The 19,316-nt window shown below is 36.2% G+C and overlaps 1 protein-coding gene across 1 annotated transcript in view; it reads right to left on the bottom strand.

Moving 5' to 3' along the window:
• The window catches only part of LOC308069736 (adhesion G protein-coupled receptor A3-like), a 278,202-nt gene that overhangs the window by 46,312 nt on the left and 212,574 nt on the right, over positions 1 to 19,316 (bottom strand). Inside the window, exons 13-14 of the mRNA XM_080402571.1 lie at positions 7,419 to 7,626; positions 6,282 to 6,490 (exon numbers count right to left, since the gene is read on the bottom strand). Coding sequence (XP_080258697.1) covers positions 6,282 to 6,490; positions 7,419 to 7,626 — 417 coding nt within the window. The remainder of the gene's footprint in view (positions 1 to 6,281; positions 6,491 to 7,418; positions 7,627 to 19,316) is intronic.

Raw genomic sequence — 19,316 nt, forward strand, 5'->3', positions numbered from 1 at the left:
AGCATGCAGGAAAAAAAAGTTACTTTTATTTAATGCTGTATGCAAAGCACCGTAATTGTATGTTACTTTTTACAAAGGTGGGTTTGATTTTGTTTCCTAGAGGGGATTCAAACAATGATGATATTGGAAAAATGGCAGGGATTATCTACAGGAAAATGAATATACACAAGACTTTGACCATTACATCCACAACTACAAGGCCAGTAAGATGTTGTCTAATGACAATCCCGTCATTCGTTCACCCGTATAAGAAGGAGTGAAACCAGCTTCTTTCAGCTGTAAAATGCCACCATAGTAAATAAGGCACAATAGAAACTAGTGATGGAAATTAGTGACAGAAAAGACTTTCTATCAGCTATTTCATCCAACAGTCAGATTTATAAGAACGTCAGAGTACAAATGGGACTGTTTCAGCTTTACTTGAGATTTCATTCAAAAAAGTCAATGGAAACAGACACATCTATACTGGTCAGTTAATACTCAATATGAAAGTATAAAGAGGTATAGACAAATTACATACCCAAGGCAGCCCCGAGACATCTAATAGCAGACGTTGAGAAAGCTGAAGGAAAGATACAGTGAACTAATACTAAATATCTGGTACTTTCACAAAATCCCAGCTGCTAAAAACAATCTAGTTTGTGTTGTAAATTTTTGTAATCTATATACTTAAATTGACAAATTAAATATTTATTTTTAATATATTGATTGTAATAGCATGACGTTAGAAAGTATAGTCAAACAGGTTTCTGTGTTCAAAGTAGGACCGTTGAAATTGTTTTCCCCAAGGAAGTAATATCCAAGCACCACAGAGATTTAGAAACACAAGTGCATTTGAACAATCAAGTATGTAAGAATTAGATTCCTATTTGTATTTAGACTCCTCCTACTTAAACAAAACAAACTAAAAAATTAGGTGCCAAATATTACAACGTTTAGGAGCCAGAATATGGAAATTATCCATAGAGTTGGGTCTCTACGGAGAGCTGAAAACACTGCAACGCACACTCAGTTGATGTGCTGGAGGGGACTGCTATTTGGCAGGATCTCAACAGCCTGCAGGAATGGGCTTACAGGAACCTTGTATAGTTCAGTGAAGAGAAATAAAAAGTTTCCTGTCTTTGGGACAGAGTAACCCTGACAGCAGTACAGGCTAGGGGACAGCTGACTGGAAAAAAGCTTTGCAGGAAAGGACCAGAGGGTCCCAGCGAACAGTAAATTGAAAGCAAGGCAGTGGTGAGCCCTTGTGGCACCTAAGGTGAAACACATATTGGGCCATATTGGCAAGAGTGCAGGCAGCAGGCTGAGGGAAGTGATTATTCCCTTCCATTCACCACTTGTGAGACCAAATCCCAACTAGTGTGTTCAGTCTGGGGCACTTCAGCGCAAGAAAGACATTGATGAATTGGAAGGAGCCCAGCAGAAGCTACCAAGACAATAAGATCGCTAAAGACCTGGATTCTAGGTCTTTAACTTACATCTCCTGCCTCCTAAGACTGGGCCCATTTTACTGAGCTCCTTTATAGTCTGGATCACTCTATCCTCTGGTTGAAGATGTACCACAGAGAATGCAAGATCCATTAAGCCAGTAGAAAGCACAAGCAAACAGAAAGAGCGAGCTTGAGCCAGAGGCTTGATTTGTTATAAAGTTAGTGTGTTTTGAAGGAGACAAGCCTAGATTTTTGTCCCCAGTAACAAGCCAGTTTATGCATTTTATAAAGCAAATAATACATGTTATTAAGTGTAATTTAATAAAAAGTAGATGTAATCCAAGGAGAAAGGAGTAAGAGCCAGATCTTGCTCTTATGAGTACTCCAATTCCAAAGCTTTATGCAAAACACTGGCACATTCAGGAGTATTCTGGGAAAAGCAACCTTTTCTGGGAAGCTGGACTCAACACTGTTCACATGGGCTAAGCATTCTCTGTTAGGTGAGCAGCATATGCCAGCTGAGGACTTAGGTGAAGAGTATGTGCTTCCTTGCCCAGGCCTCTGAATGACAGCAGGGATTAGAAGTCTAGCTCTTCACACTGGGAAGCATCAACACACATGCAGAGGAGTCTACTTCAAGGAAATTTTGCAGTTCCCGCTACACCAAATGTTAATTTCACAGATAGCAGGTAAACTTTCTGGATCACTTTCATAGTCTCTGGTGCTTAAACTCTGCTAAGGTCTATTCTGTAGGTGTAAAAGTAGGTGTTTAAACACATCAAAAAATTGAAAAGTTCATTCTTAAACTTGTCATTATAAGCAGTCTGATTTTTCAAAGTACTGAACCACGTTTCCACAGCCTGTTACAAGAAAACCCTGTGTTCTCTATGGGAAAAATGTCAAATACTGTAATTATGTCAACCTTCTAAATGACATCTCTGTAATTCTTCCCCGACTCATGAATTAATTTCTCATAAAAGCTTAGGCAGGCTGTTTAATTTGGAGAAGACCTGTAACGTGGAAGTTTAGAAGACTGTTTTTAGAACTGAACTACTTGAATAGGCCTAAGAAATTCTGAAATTGTCTCCAGTCACACTGAAAATACTGAAAACAGCTTTTGTGGTACTGTGATCCTACCAATTTGGAAAGACTTAAAAAGATTCAAGGAATGCTTGTAAAACTACAGGAGAAAAATCCTGCAACTCTTAGCATGATCTGTTCCTAGTATCTTGCCTCTCTTCAAGTTCTCATTCACGCAGTTTTCCAAGGTTTGCTTCCAGAATAGTTTCAAATTTGTTCTGTTTTTGTCAGCTCAGTCTCATCAGCCCTAAGTATCTCAAATAGCCATCCACTGAATGTATGCTACTTTTGCAAATAATGATTCCTTACACTCACAAAATAATAATAATAAAATCCAATAAACCCCCAGCTGTTAATGACATATTGTGATAAAACAGGAAAGGAGTTACGATTTTGTGTTTGTTTGACCTATCTTCCAGATTACGATTAAAAATGCTAAAAATATTTATTAATCCATTTTATGTTAATTGAGAAGTAGCATACTTAGATTTAAGAATTTTACTATTTTATTTGGCAAATTTGAGGAAATTATTATTGATGAAGCAATCTGAGAGGGAAAAGGAAATCTTCTATACAATAACAGTAATATCAATCTCTATTGAATTGCCATTTTGTTCTAAGAAAAATTAAAAGAAGAACAAAGGACAAGGTATGCTAAAACATATTTAGCAAACTTTGAAATTCATTGTTGCTGTTGGATATTTCTGTTGTCCCCTGAAGAGTTTTCACTCAGGTATACTATGGCTACAGGGCACTAGATTCATCATAATATACACAGACATTGTCCTGAAAAATTAAAATATTGATATACAGCCCAGTTCACAAAAGAGCACAAATGCATAGTATTTATAGAACAAATACTTATAATTAGATATACCAAAGTTTCAGAATATGTAAGTTCATAATTTTACTCTAAACCAGAAAATCATATTGCAGAGGTTCATAGTTGAAGACTCTAGAGGGCTTTGGCTATGTCTGAAAGAACAGAGTGTGACTGTCTCTCTTCCTCCTACAGACAACAGAAAAGACAAAATAGGGGACTGGTCTAAACACACAACAGTATATGAAGAGAAATGCAGGAATACACCTCAGGAGTTTAGTTCACAGTATTTTACTCTCACCCACCCCTAAGACATAACATTAAAAAGTTGGTAAGAATAAGATCATGTTGTATTACGTCTGACACTACTATTTTACTTCCATCCACTGGCCCAAGCCAGAGCAGAGTAAAAGCTTGACAGCCTGCAAGGGAAGGAGCTTGTATCTCCTTCCCAACTCAACCTCCAAACTGTACTCTCTCTCTCTCTCATTGACATCACTTGAACAACTGTCACAGAGAGAAATCAAATGGCTCTACATGAATCCTCTCACTTGAAGTATGCTCATGCTTATTAATTATCAATCATAGCTGATAAGTCCTTGATTGCTGCCTTTCTAAAAAAGGACTCTACGAAAGCTTTATTTTAACCCTTTTACGGTACATAGGCAGAAACAACTTTCATCAAAGCAGTTCCGCAAACTTTGTCTTGCTATTTAAAAGATGACAAATCAGAATATACGCTGTACTAGCTATAAAATGACATTTGGCTTCTATTTCATCTTGTTCCAGCAGGGTATACATTATTCTGGTGGTGATGTAAAGCTTTATTGCTGCTCTTCAGTTTACAGATGCTACTTCAGTTTTCTCCTATTATCCCAAAACGTAATAATCAACTATGAATCTTTATGGTTTAATAGATTAGAGAATTATAGATTAATAACATGTATCATGATGTTGTAGCCAATTGCACTGGCTACATACCATACGCTAGCTATTCTGAATTCGCTGACAGTTTGTTAGTGTTTTAAAATATATTAGGCACTGAGGTGTGAATTACAAAGATACACATAGGGACTTTATATAGTTCATATTATAAATTAATAGCTTAGCATGTATATGTATCTATGCATAAAAATTACTTAAGGTCAGGCATCTTTTTTTCTTAAAAGTTAACTGCGAAACACAAGCCAAGGAACATATCACGTTGTTTGCTACCAGATCAATTGCAAAGCAAGGGTGAGTCTGAGATTCTATCTTCTTGTCTTGCACAGATAAAAATGGAAGGTGCACACAGGAAAAAAAGCAAAGTTGAATTACCATGACAAAACAAACACAAGACCGAAAACAGAATTACATACCAGATGCAAAAGCTGCAGTAAAAGGTGCCTCGGTTGCCTTTACAGTTGTAGAAAAAACAATCTGCTACATCTTATCAAAGATAAACATGTAGTCCACTCACAAACCAAAAATTAATTGTAGCCCTTGTTTCAATATACAGCTTTTACAAACAAAATGAAACCACGGAATTGGGTGTTTGCAAGCAATTAATTAACATTTGGTAACTTTACAGGCTGAACCCAAGCAGCTGAAGGAGGAGGAAGCCATTTTGGGTGTGGCACCTGCAAAGTCAACAGGTGCTTCCTTTAATGAATTTAGGAAAACATCCTCAAAGTAAAATTATGTTTCACATTCAGGGAAAGAAGTGGCTGGGGGGAAAAAAGGGAACTCACAGATGCTGTAGAAAATCAGATATATTTGATGTCGCCAAATCTTAGGAACAGCTCTTAAATTCTGAACAATTCTGGAATGGGTGAAAAAATGTTCAAGTAACTCTGAGGGAAATCAGTTCTTATCAAGTGGACGATAATATCTGCATTTAACTTGTGGGTGCCACAGCCTTGTGCTATGATTGGCTGCCATCTGGGCTCCATCTGACAGCAGCAGATTGGTATTCTCTGCACACGTCCTCGCAATTCCTGTCGCCTATGTTTGCTGTCCCTTACACATACACACAATACGTTATTTACTCAACTATAAACATTTATGTAACGTACACAAGCAGTATCTACAGTACCATCATGCACCAGAATGCAGGATCAATCTGGTATTAATAATACACATCTGGCCAATCTTTTTACAACTGGTTTAAACCACATATTTTTAATGGTGCAAACATTTTCTCACCTATATGTGTTAGAAATCTCTCATTTATTGTTTGCTTTCCTTTATTCCCTGACTAATAACAGGTCCTTATTACATGCATAATATTTTTGCTTTCATGAAGGTAACTTTCTTTTAAGCAGGATAGTTAAATAACTGCAATAGGAACTGTAAGTGAGACGGAGAACAGACCAAAGCAGGCTGATGTGTTAGCACTGCACAGAATTATTTTTCTTCATGAACAGCAATTTCATAAGAAGGCTATCTTCACAAACTGAAACCCCTCCAGAATCAAGAAGCACAGCATTGTCCTTACTTAAAAGAGAAGAAGATGTTATTCCTCTCAATTTATTAAATGATTCAACATTGCGGTATGCCTGCAACTAATTAGTATGATCAACACAGTGCAGGGCAGGAACAAAAGCAGACCAGCCTCTGAGATGTGCTGATGTAAAAGCACACAGGAGTATACATTTTTAAACCCTGTCCTATAATTTATGACCATTACATCCTAATCATTCCTTGATGGAACTTTCATTTGTAAGCCTGAATTTAATGTCATTTCTGATTAGGCCTGTCTCTGGTTATTAAAACTGACCACCAGGTTTATTCACTTACTAGCAGTTAAATAACTTACTTTCTCTAAGACCGTCTTATACTAAACGTTATAGAAAACAGAAGGTCAGTTACTGACAAGTAAGAATGATACAGATGCACACAAAAAAGAACATACATGCATAGCAAAAGAGAGAGGGAGAAATACAGGTGTATTTGCCAAGTCATATACTTACCATTAGCACTGCAAAGTTACTGAAGTGTGTACTCTGAATGGTGGTAATGTTGCCTGCAGAACTAATTATGTGGCACCCTTCTCCCCACCAGCCTCCATGTCCATCTAGAAGGTCAAAATCCCAGAAGGCTGCAATGGGGTCTATACCCCGTGCAAAGTGCCTCAGCCCTACAGTAAGAGGGCTGGTGAGGTTTCCAAAACTGCACCCATCTGCAAAAGCAACAAACCGAATCAGAGAGATGGAGTGGTGAACCTTTTATTGATGAATGCTGTGTAAAGACATCAGGTGCACTAAACTATGGGGAAAAAAGCAATAGATGTACCCTTAATGGTCAAAATCAAAGGCAGTGCTCACATTCAGAAAAAAGTTTGCAACTGTATAAATAAATCTGAACGTTTCAGTCCCATAATGTGTCCAAATGATCTAATCATCCTTCACAAAGCAGATTTTTTTTGTTTCGGATTCTTCAGTTATGACCTGTGTTACACTATTGCCTATGTAACTGCAGAAACGTCTCAGGGTATGATTAATAGCTGAGACAATTCTGCACTTTGAAAGTCACATTTAAACATTTAAAAAATGTTAATAGAAATAAAAGCACTATTCCATATCAAATAAAATTAGTAAAATTGCCTGAGTGAATAATTAATCAAAATAATGACTCACTAGCACATACAATTTATCACATTTAGACAAAAGCCTTTAACACCTGTTTTACGTCTATCACATCAGAAAGTATACTGGTGACTATTGATACATGCAACAGGGCACTACTCCCACTCCAAAAGCCTTATTTTCATCAGTGTCTAGTACGTTAACGTTGCAATTTTCATTATTTAGGAGTAAATCAAGGTTCTTTCCTATAGCACTATGCTTTAAGAAACAAGCATTATAACAACGCTGTCAAAAACCAGTAGTCTAGAATTTGCATTCTAGTCACACGGCAAGTGCATTTCTTTATTTGCAGGATGATTTGAATAAAACCATGCAGACAGGAACAATTGCAAACATTTGTACTAAAGAACAAGACTGTTTTCAGCCTCTCAGCACGCTGTATACTCTACTCCTCTGTTCTCTACATAACCAAGTATACTGTAGCTTTTAGATTAAAGGAAACAATTCATAACAACTCCTTACCTATTTTAGCAAAAACAACTGGTGTGGCAACCGTCCTACGTTTCCCATCATCTGCAAGATTTGATGAGTTTCCTGTGCTAGGAAAGAGTTTTCCATTCCGAAAGACAATAAACTGTAGCTTGCAAGTGGAGTTATCAACAGATTGCCAGGCTGAAGACTGAGAGAAGACAGACTGTGGCAAATGAACTGAAGCTACGGCTACAGCATTCTGTACAATGAGAAAAAAAAAGAAACATTTAAAATGCAAATCACAACAGGGTTGCTTTCACGATGTTTTAAACTCCTGTACAAGAAATGTATGCTGCCTTCCTTTTCCAACACGCTGGAAGCAACCAAAGAAGCATGAGCTGTAACCATGGGAATAGGATTGGTACAGTGCATATTAAAAAGGAAAACGTTTTGATTGAATGTAAGAGTCTATATGGTCAAGCTCCCTGCTGCAGAGGTGAGAATGGTTCTTACCGTGGCTGCTAGAGGGTCCATCAACACTGCAGATCTGATTTAAAGAGACAACCTCTACCAGGTTTTCTCCTTCACTTAAAACAGAATCAGACAACTTACATTAAAACATTTCTCTAAAAGGTACTTAAAGAATATAAAAATAATTTTATTAATGCAAAAAATTACATCAGCAGACAATTGCAAGTGCAGTAAACAATTCATTTTATGAAAATGTTTTTCTTGTATCATATATGGAAAATCAGTTACCACTGTGTTTTAGTAATGCAGGATTAAAAAATATTACAACCACTAATGTAAAAGAAGAAAACAAGACAGCACTAGGAGAAAATGAATGAACACTGTCAGATCACTATAATGGCTTTGAGTTGTGAGTGTGTTATACACCCTTTTACAAGCAGATAATTCCCTTACAGCAGAGCTATAAAATACACCAAACATTATGTTCTGAGGACTTCACACATCAAGCATTTTTTTCCTGCCAAAGTAGCAAACTAGCCATTAAAGCCTGAGATATTTACAAGAAAAAACAAATGATGAGCAATGGGAAAATAAAGAGGGAGTCTGTCCTGAGCCTTGAAGTGAAAAGTGTATGTATTTAAAAACAAACAAACTACAAAATGTTCTAATTTGCATTTTCCCCAAGGGCAAAGTATAGCTTCTGTGCACGTAATTTACATAGATTATCACACAGTTTACTCATAGCACATGTGTGCTACTGCTTTGAGAAGTAAAACAATAATCTCCACAATCATGTAAACAAACATGACATTAATATGTGTCCATGTGTTAGGAGAAATATATGTGAGAGATAAAGGTACAACAGAGATCAGCGAACTAAAATGAGTATGAGAAGCATCTAGTGACCTCACGATCACTATGGGAAAAAAGCATGAGTAGTTTGTGATGTCATTAGGATGCTTAAATAAACAGAGAAAGGCTTCTGTACAATTTTCTCTTTATTACCATGTATATTTTGGAAAGGTTTTGTAATTTTAACAATAAAACCACAAAAATTATTTTTTTTAAATAAGTATTCAATCTATCTGATGCCATTTATTAAAAATACTCAGGAAAATGAGAGCAAATAGCAACAGGATCTTTCTGCATTAGATTTTAAAATTACTATGAAGGCTTTAATTGGAATTAACTGAGCTAAACATCTAGAACTCGTCCTTAGATTGTTTGCACTGCCTAATTCACTAAAGCTGTCATAATTGGCTTTATCTCATGCTTCTGAAAAAAAGATGTATTTTACTCTATGATATCCCAAAGTATCTGTATATACTGAACCTCTGATGATACCATTTTGGCCATACAACTGTTATCAGCAAGTACACACAGAAATTTTTACAAGCATCATTTGTCAAGCCCCAGATCACTGTTGAGGACTTACCTGGAAATATACAGAAGTGTAAGAGAAGTTACAGTGTAATTAACTTTACATTTATACTGGATTTTTATTACTATTCTGTGTTGGAAAAAGTGACAACAATGACATAAGAAATTACATACTAATTACTTATTAGACACAAAAAAGAGAAAGCTAGAAGCATCTGAATAAGCTTATGATAATGAAACCAGCAGCTAAAGGCATTTGGATAAGCCACAGTGTGCTATGACTTCACAAAAGCAGTCTACACAAGCCAGAGAAAACAACAGGTTTATAGCACTTTTGCTAAGAGGGGAAATTGTCTAATTCATTGTGGTTCTCTAATTTCTTCTCCACTGGGACTTACTGATACCAGTGGGGAAAAGTAATAGCGTAGGCAGAGCTTGGCTGTGAGACTGAGGAGGTGCAGAGATGCTGCCCACGTCTGACACATGAGCTGGCACGCAGGTCTGATGACAGGTCACATGGCTGGGGAAAGACCAAGGTGGTGCCCACCACTCCCCTCCTCACTGCAGCCTGTCTCTGCCCACACAGACACCCTTCACCACGTACCATGAAAGAAAGGAGCCCGATCTCGGTGCCCCAGGTCTTACCCACAGACTACAGCTTCACCTCACAAGGGCAAAGCCAAACACCGTGAAGAAACACTGTACACAGCCTACAAATGGTTTTAGGGTGAGCTGCTTGCACTCCTTGGGCTGAATGAGTAAATCTCACATGTGCAACAACAACTTACTTACGCGACAAAAAGACACATTTACAGAAAATGACAAAAAGACACATCTCCTTCAGGAGACTCTTTTTCTCTATTTGTCTCCTCAAAATGTACCAAGAATATGAATACCCATAACGATAACTACTTAATACTCTTCATTAAATAATGTCTACAGTCACTTGCTGGGATACAATTTCATTGTGAATACTATCCTATGTAACTGTTATTTCAAACAATGTCCTTTGAGTGCAGGCAGTCTAGTGGAGGGAAGGACAAAGGGACAGGGCTGTTCCTTGACTGGACAAATGCACACATAACATTTGAACATCAAATATTTACTTTACATAGAAATCCCTCAAAATTAAACATCAAACTGTCTACTACAACAATATGCTTGCCAACAAGCTCCTGTACTAGGTTATTAATGAAAAATGCACACATTGAGAGTGCCCACACATTCACAATGCTGTTTAAAAATATGAATAAATATTTTAAAACAATTTTTACATCTAAGATACATGAGAATCTTCTTTTCAATAGCATTACTCATTATTCACAGGAGAGGGATGATCTGAGCACTCCGGTGATCCCTGTTATTGTGGCAGAGGATGGATGGAGCCTGACTGGAGGCTTAGTCTGGGATTCTGCTAATCTTAGTTGTGGTGGTGAGTAAGTTTCCCCACTCTTGCCTCAGTTTCGCTCTCACTTGGTGAAATAAAAATGATTATATTTATTTTGCTCTGTAAGGTGCGCTGGAGTTCACAGATGAACATAATATGGAAACAGACTATTACTAAAGCCAATGACAGTAACATCAAATTTTGAGTGAATGACTGTGCTTCAGATGTTTCAAAATCCACATAAATCTAACTTTTAACAAATTTATTTCGACAACGTATCATCACATCTCATAAGAACTGACATTTCTGAGCATGCTAGTGGCAGCATCTCAGGAAGCTGCTCCACCTCTAAGAGGGGGGAAAGAGCACTAGAGACAGAACCACCACCGAGTGTCCTGCATAGGAGCTGTAGCTTTGCAATGACACAGGTCAGCACCGGCATCTCGTATTTTCCCTGGAAAAGCTTAAATCCTGTGTCAGCAATTTATTAGTCAGGATTTAGACATTCTGTGAGCGTTTTCAAAACAGAATGTCAATAATCCCTCCATGACTCCATTTCACTTCTAGTCTTACTAACTGGATTGTACTGGCATTGATTAGAAAAAGGAAATCCTGAACATACTGTACATTTTTCTAAGGAATATTTTTTTTGCTGGAAAATGCCAGTGTTTTAAAATGAAAGCTATCCACAGATATCCACCCATTTGCACATAAATATGATAGAAATAATGCAAATTTCAAAACCTCGCAGTTATCGTCAATGTTATCTGCTCAGATATTCAAAAATCTGCTGTATGACCTTGCAGCCAGGGACAGAGGGCTTATCAGCTCTAAACCAGCTTTGAGGATTTTCCGGGAGGGCTTCTAAGACTCCTGGCTCCTAAGACTTCTTGGAACCTGGGACACTTTCCCAAAAGCCAAATGAAATATTTTTTAAACACTCTGAATCATGATTTGGAAAGTACAGTTTTGTAAGTACTTTTGAAGTTTCATGTTTTGTTTCCATTTCACAGCTATTTTTTTGTGTGTGGAATTTTTCAAAATATCTGAGGAACAAAAAGCACAAATAAATCCAACTGGATGCTGAAAGTTTTATATTTAAATGGAAAATATCATTCTAAAGAGGAAATGGTCCTCAGGATATTGAGAGCTATGGACTCTTGACATTTTTGCAGCTCATGCATGTGTCACCCTTATTAAAAATGTTTTAAGGGAAAAATGAAAGATTTGAAGTGAAGTCTTTTCCCCAGGCAATTTTATTCTGGTCAGCAGCCCATTCCTTATAATCAATGCTAGCATTTACAAGGAGTTTTTAAGTGTTTAGGAAAGACAGCCTCTTGCCTTAGGTGCCTTTGTGATATGTTGGTCCCTCTACTTTCATGATTCTTTTAAGAAACCTGCTACCATTTTCAACATTGCTTCTCAATTATCTTGTTCTACTTGTCTAAAATTTATCATAATATTGAGAGATAATACCCATTATCAAACAATCATTACCAAGAAAGATACTTGGTAACCACTGTGGAATGACATAAATCAAATTATTTTCAGTAGCTCTTCCTTGCATATGCTTTGATACTAGATTCATTTTGAGTCCTCAGAAGGGTCATAAGGTGTATTTTTCCAGTTGGCAATTTCCTTAACTCAAAAAACAGCACTGTAACAAGTCAAAAGAAAACTGGAGGGAACGGAAAAAAAAAAAAAAAAAGGTAAATGAAATCACCTGGCAAAGAACTGGAAAAGCAGCTCCACTGCTTCCAGACTTTAAAGAATCTGATGAGGTGTTTTATAGATTCAGATGCAAGATGCCATAGATTGTATTATTTAAGATACAAGTGTATTGCCAAAACAGGCACAAGCTATATAAAGTTACAGTAGCAGGAAATAAAAAGTAGAAACTAAGCTCTACACATAAAAACCTATATTACTAAATATGTACTGAGTTCATAGTGTGGTCATCCTAATAAAATTAAGCAAATCAATTATTTATACATATACAATAGATTTTATTTAGTCCCTCAAACGAGACAGCAGCTCCTTAGAAGCAACTGAAGATTTCAGTTTGGAGTTTATGTTAAAGGTTTGGTGGCTAACATAACAAAAAGGTGCAAAATTGTTTTTTCAGCTGTCTCTCCTGGTAGATACTTAAATAACACTCCTTTGGAATTATCTCAGCACATGATATATGAGATAAGGGCAGGCATTTGGCCCAGTGCTGTGAGGCTTTATGTAGACTGCACATGAGTTACTGATCTCTTTTTCTGGTATGAAAAGTAGAAACAACCCAAAAAATTTAGACTGTCTGGGAAAATGCTAAATAAAGGTTCTGTAAAAAGAATGGAAACAATGCCAGTTTGAAGAAATATAGTTATACAAGACATATACTCAATGACAAACAACTGACAGGTCCTAAAAGAGAGAGGATTGTTTTGTTTTGTTTTGTTTTTAATGAGAAGATACCAAGCAAGGAAAGTAGGAGATCCACAGCCATGTTAAATTACCTACATAACCTTGCTCCTGGTTCATCACAATTTAACTACCCTTTTTAGACTGCTGTTAAACACAAGTCTGGAAAGACTCAGAGATGACTACCAAGTGAAAGCAAAATGTGAATTCCCAGAGAGAAGTAAAGAGGTACCTCCAAAAATGCAATATAAAATCAGCCGGCTATTGAGATGAAATTGCTAAGCATGTTAGTATTATTATGTGATAAAATCAGTATGTAGTACTGCTGCAGACCACATCCATCACAGTATCTGGAAACCTAAGTTCAGAGTCCAAGATATCTTTGTTCTATCTAGGTATAAATGCTGGTTTAATGCACAATGAAAATGTAGCATCAACAAGTACAGGCAAATTGTATGAGAAGGTAAAAAAACATCTTAATATGTGTTTAAAGTTCTCACTAGTGAATAGTAAAAGTTTTCCGGAGTCATGCTATAGAAATGTTAGATTTAGCAAATAACATAACATGGAAATATTAGAAAGTTGGTAATATAAAATAATTTTGGAAAACCTGATCGTTAGTAACCCTTTTCTAATAAAAGTAAAAAATAAAAGTAGTCTCTGCATTAAGGCTTTGTATTTCAAAGTTGAAAACTTGGCAAACTCGGGAAATAAACTGATAAAAGTTAATGGGACTTACAAGATCAAGAATGGATAAGCAGATCAAAAAGGACAATGACTATAATCAGAAAGTCTATGAAAAGGGGACACACCTGCCCCCCACCCCCACCCACCCCCCACTGATCAGTGAAAAAAAGTGTTTCAAGAAATGGAGGGATACAATAATAATTGCCAAAACCTGTTTACCTACAGTGGTTAAATTCTTCAGATCTATATTAAAAAAAGGACAAGGGAAGAAGTAGAGCTGCCATATAGAAAGAATCAGGTAATAACATTTTTTATTTAATCTCAGTGAAAGTGTTGATGTTTACATGGAGACGTTAGGATCAATAATGAGAACAAGAATATAAAAATTACCACAACTGTCAAAGCAAAATTCAGTAAGAGCTGAATATTGTCATACAAATCTTTGAAAGAACTGACACATGAAATCAAAGGATAGTTGGATTATTTTTTTTTTTTTAGGAATCTACCAAGCTGGTTATAAAGCAATGATGACTGCTCTGTAAAATGATCTGCAGTTAGGGTGAAAGAACCAGGTTTGGCATGTAGATATCAATTTTATTGCACAGTTCACAACATTGCTCACAGCTGCTGCTGCCATATTAGTCTGCTTCTGTGTCCAAAGACAGGCTGCTTTTAAGCTAGAAAGAGCTGACTGGTAAATTGTGTGAAAACATGATGTCCTTTAGACACTTATATATGGACCTCTTCCATGTCACTGTTTCTACATTCCAGTGTGATGCACTGAAGTTGCTTATGCATTCATGCATTATTGCTCCAACCATAGGTCAGCATTTGGGAATTAATTATTAATGCATTTATGAAAATACTGTCAGAAAATGTAATAATTTTTTCCTAAGAAAAGGAAAATGTATGGAGTTCTACAAACAACAACTGACTTGTTAATCTGATATTGTGAGGGAAAAAGAGAAAGAAGGAAAAAAAACAAAGAAAAAAATAATACAAAGGGAAACAGGGTAGATTTACCAAAGGTAAATAATACCTGACCCACATCACAGTGCTCCTTGATAACTCTTTTCCTAGACAAGGCAATAGAATTCAACCAATTTCTCTCGTCTTCAGAAAAATACTGGATGCTACATAGAAAACTATTAGCTGAGCTGAGACATTGAGAATTGGTAAGAAATAATGTCAGGTGAATACAGAACAAGCTAAAATTGATAATACAGTTATGTACATTAACAAGGGAAGACAGGCTGGAGCAAATATATCCAAAGTTTCTATGAAAATCAGTTAGAGACTTCCAATTTTTATCTGATGACATTGAAACAGAGAGGAATGTCACGTAAGACAACGTTCAAAATCATATGTTTTACAGATTTATAATGAGAATTTCTATTATAAGCTTTGGAAAGCGACAGACAAGGAAAAGGACCTGAAAGCAGTGGCTGATCACAGGATGACTCAGAGTCACTATGATTTAACAACAATCAAGACACATACAGTCCAGAACATACAAAATGACACATTTCCATGGAAATACTCTGATTTTTAAAGGCCTAATCAGAAACATACTACATGATTTTGACAAACTGGGCTCAGGAAAAATCAGTCCAGAATAGAATGGGTGTAAAGGATGGTTAATAAGGTCACCATTAGAATGAATAAATTGTTTCACAGGTGCAGAGTAAAAGCTTTGTTAGCCGAGCAAAATGAAAGAAGAGGCTGTGCCTGCTGTCTTTAAAAATACCAGAGGAATAGCAACTAGGGAGGAACAAGAGTCGTGAGCAAATAGCCAGCATAAGCACAAGGACAAACAGGACATTGGTGAAGAGCAAAAATGCAGACTTAAAAGTATGAAAATGCTTCTTAGCCTTTATAACAGACAGGACAGGATAGTTTTCAAAGATTATGGACACCCCGAAAATTTACCAACTTGAGAGAGAGTATTTGAAAACTTGATGATAGAATTACACAATGCAGTTAGAAAAGTTTTGATTTATTTCTCTGTTTTACAAGGTGTCTAAAATTCCTTTTGAGAATGCATGAATTCCATGAATAAAGGAATTCCTAAACTTCCTACTTCTACTTACATCCCCACTACACAGTTAATAGAGCTCATAAAAGACCCACTAAGAAGAAAAAAAGTTAAAAAAACTATACAGTCGTGGTAGATTCAAGGAATTCACATCTGCAATAAAAGAGCATTGAGCATGGAAATTATATTACCATTTTCTTGAGAAATGACAAAATTCTGCACACACGTAACTGCTGCAGACAGGAAACTTGAAAACTGAACCACTTATTTAATGTAGAAACTTATTTTTAAAAATCTTAAAATGAATGTCTAAAAATAGAAAAATTAAACACAGATCTCACACAGAACAGTAAAAAATGAAGAAATAGGCATATTTCTATTACTTATCTTCCTATTATTTGTCCTTAAAACTGAAGAAATCTTTAGCACTTAAGTTACATGAGCTCAGTCTCCTATACTGCGGGATGGTCAAGACAGCAACATCCATCACAGACAACCATTAACTACTGACACTCAGCTGAACATTTCTAATATAGAATCACATAAAAATGGAACTACCCTAATTACAACACTAACATTTCTCAACAAGAATCCCAGATTTACTCTACCTGAAATAGAATATAAAATGAAGATATCCTTCATTTGTGGTAGCTGCAGTAGTAGCACTAGCAGGTAACCTTGTGGCTCTGAATAAAAGACAAAACACTTTCTTTACGCTGTTGGATTGGCTAGCAATCTCCCATGCACTTGGGCTGCACCTATAGGTAGGCCCATAATACTTAACTGATATCGTGGTGACTTCAAAGAAAGCCTTTGAAGCAACTGGAGTATCAGGTGAAACAGATGATTCTGCAAAAGCCTCAGAAAACAAAATGAATCTGCAGCCAGCCTCAAACTATTGCTCCACTAGATACAATGTAAGAAGAAGGATTAAGAACCACAGCTGTATGTTATTTACTGCTGATAATTTGTTAATATACTTTTTGTGTATTCCAAAATTCTGTATCAGCAATGTCATTTTAAAATTTCCAAGTTTTACCTTAGTTTTAACCTTTTGCAGTATCTTTTGCCCAGGTGTTGACAACAGAAAAAACACTGTAAAGTACAACAGAAATCAGTAATGAGATCAACATTATATCAATTGAGTTTTATATAAGAAACATAATTTTGTTATGATATTAATTATTAGTTTTAAAATTTAATTTAGATTAACTTTTTAAGGTTCTTTTCAGATTTTCCAGATGGTGCTACATGGCTGCTTCAGTTCAGGGGTCCTTATTGCAAGTCAAGACGACTCCACAATAGACTTGCCATAATGCAGAAGGTTATCCCCCAGAATGCATAAAATTGGTCTTCCTGGGAATGTAAGAGTTTTTGAGGGTGGCTTATGACTTTTCAACTGGAGTTTCAAGGGGGTTTGGGGGGTGATATCCTTGAAGTCTTAAAGGATTTTGGACACACCTCAAAATTTTCACTGTAACTTTCCGTTGTTTTCCTCTGAATCTAGAGATCCACTGCAGCTGCATTTTTAAAAAGGATGGCTTCTGGCAGTGCGCTCTACAGGAAGACTCACCCTATTAGGAGTTTGGTTCACTGGCCCCTTCAGGGATGCATTAGCTTCTAGAAATACTACATTTTCCTCTGAGCAGCCTGGGATGAACGTGTATTTTTCCTCTTTATTTAGAAGCTCAGTTCACCTTCAGGCATTAAATATGTGAGATCTTTCTGGAAAGATGATAAACAATCAATTTTATCATTACATAGATAAGATGTGGTTTTAATTGCTGCAGATGCACTCAAAGGATGGATGGACATATGCTAAATTGTCAGAATTTTAAAATGTAAACTCACAGTAAATAATCTTACTAGCTGTCTACGTGGAACACTCAGATATAAAATTACAAAGCTATCACCATGGATCTTAGGATAGGCGTCATAATTATACAGAATACCTAACTAACCAAATACCTTTTACAGCTCATTGACCACTGAATTCAATTACACATAAGTATTACCAGTTTAGAAGAAAGGACCATATGAATTCTACATACTGGCCTACAGGAGGGTTTTTTGCCATAACTACTTTTAATTTTTTTTTTTTTTTTGACTAGGGGAATTGTGTTAATACAGGCCTCATAACAGCCTCACTTTCTGCATGGTCCATAGCTTAGTAATTATCATATATAAGAAACTATTAGGAATGGGATCAAAGAGAATATTTCCCACTACTCAAACATAAAGTGCTAATAAAGATCTTCCTAAGGCTGGAGAAACACAACTTGTTTAGAAGAAGAAGGGATACAATGTGGCTTATACACATAAGAAAAATTACTCTGTGCTAAACAAAACTGATATGCATTTTAACAGTGCAGTACATACCATTACAGATCTTATGATTTTTCTAAAGTCTTAGATAATTTGTGTATATTCATTTATTGAATATGAGTACACAGTGATGCAACCATTAGGTAATACAGTAATTCAAAATGTCTGAATCTTGCAACTATTTAATCATACTAGATGATAGGATTTCTAATTTCACTGATGTGGTATTTACACTTAGTTAAGCTAGATAAATATGAAGTTCATTTAGTAACATAAGCAGGAATGTAGTGACAAAGATTAATCCAGAAATTTTTAATGAAGTATTTTGATATAATTTTCCTGAGAAAAAGTGGGTTTGTAAATTGCATATAATATACAGAAGTCCAAGAATTGAGTGTCTTTCTGGAGTTGCCTTTTCATGAAGATGACTGCAATGAAGTGGTGGCATTGCTGCTTGATGACTATTGAAACATGGCCCCTGTCCGACAGTGGAGGAAAGCTGAGACTGCTGAAAATAATTTTAGTAATTTTCGTCTTTTAAGAAGTGAATTTAAAAGTTCCACACCATGAAATGATGCAATATTCTTCAGATTTTTAATAATTTGGATATTATTCTCAGGAATGATCCCTATTGCCTATAGCCATTGAACAATTCAGACCCAGCGTTACTCTTGCAAACCATGACTTGGGCAAGGCACACATTTCTAGAAGCAGATGTGAAGTCACTACATCCTTTGCTTCACTATATACAGACATTTAAGTATTTGAAAAAGCAAAGTGGCAAGATTGCCTTTTCTTTAGTTCATGTATGCACAGTCACACCTTCCTTCACTCTATTACAAGATACAACTTCACTATCCTCACAACAGTCAAGAAAATACGGCTCCTCAAGAGGAGTGTATTTCTGTTCCCAGACCCAGTTCTCCATTCTGAAAAACTGATATATTTTAGTCTCCAATTTGCCAAAACAATAATCTGCTTCCTGAATTTCAGAAAATCAGTTGATTTATTAGCTTCTACAGTACAGTCAGAAATCACGTATCATAAGAAGTATAAAGAAAAGTGAGTGAAGTGAGTATAGTCACGCCAGCAAGAGAGAGGTTCTTAATCACAAAAGTGTATTCACATTTGGATGAAAGTACCCAACGTCTCCAGACCCTTGAGTTACATGGTGATAAAGTGGATATACCAATGATGGCAAGTGACTTTTAAAGAGAATTCTTATAACTGCAATTCTGAGTATGAAGAAGACAGACAC

The sequence above is a fragment of the Falco punctatus genome (assembly GCF_963210335.1).
Source record: "Falco punctatus genome assembly, chromosome: 9".
Taxonomy (NCBI): Eukaryota; Metazoa; Chordata; class Aves; order Falconiformes; family Falconidae; genus Falco; species Falco punctatus.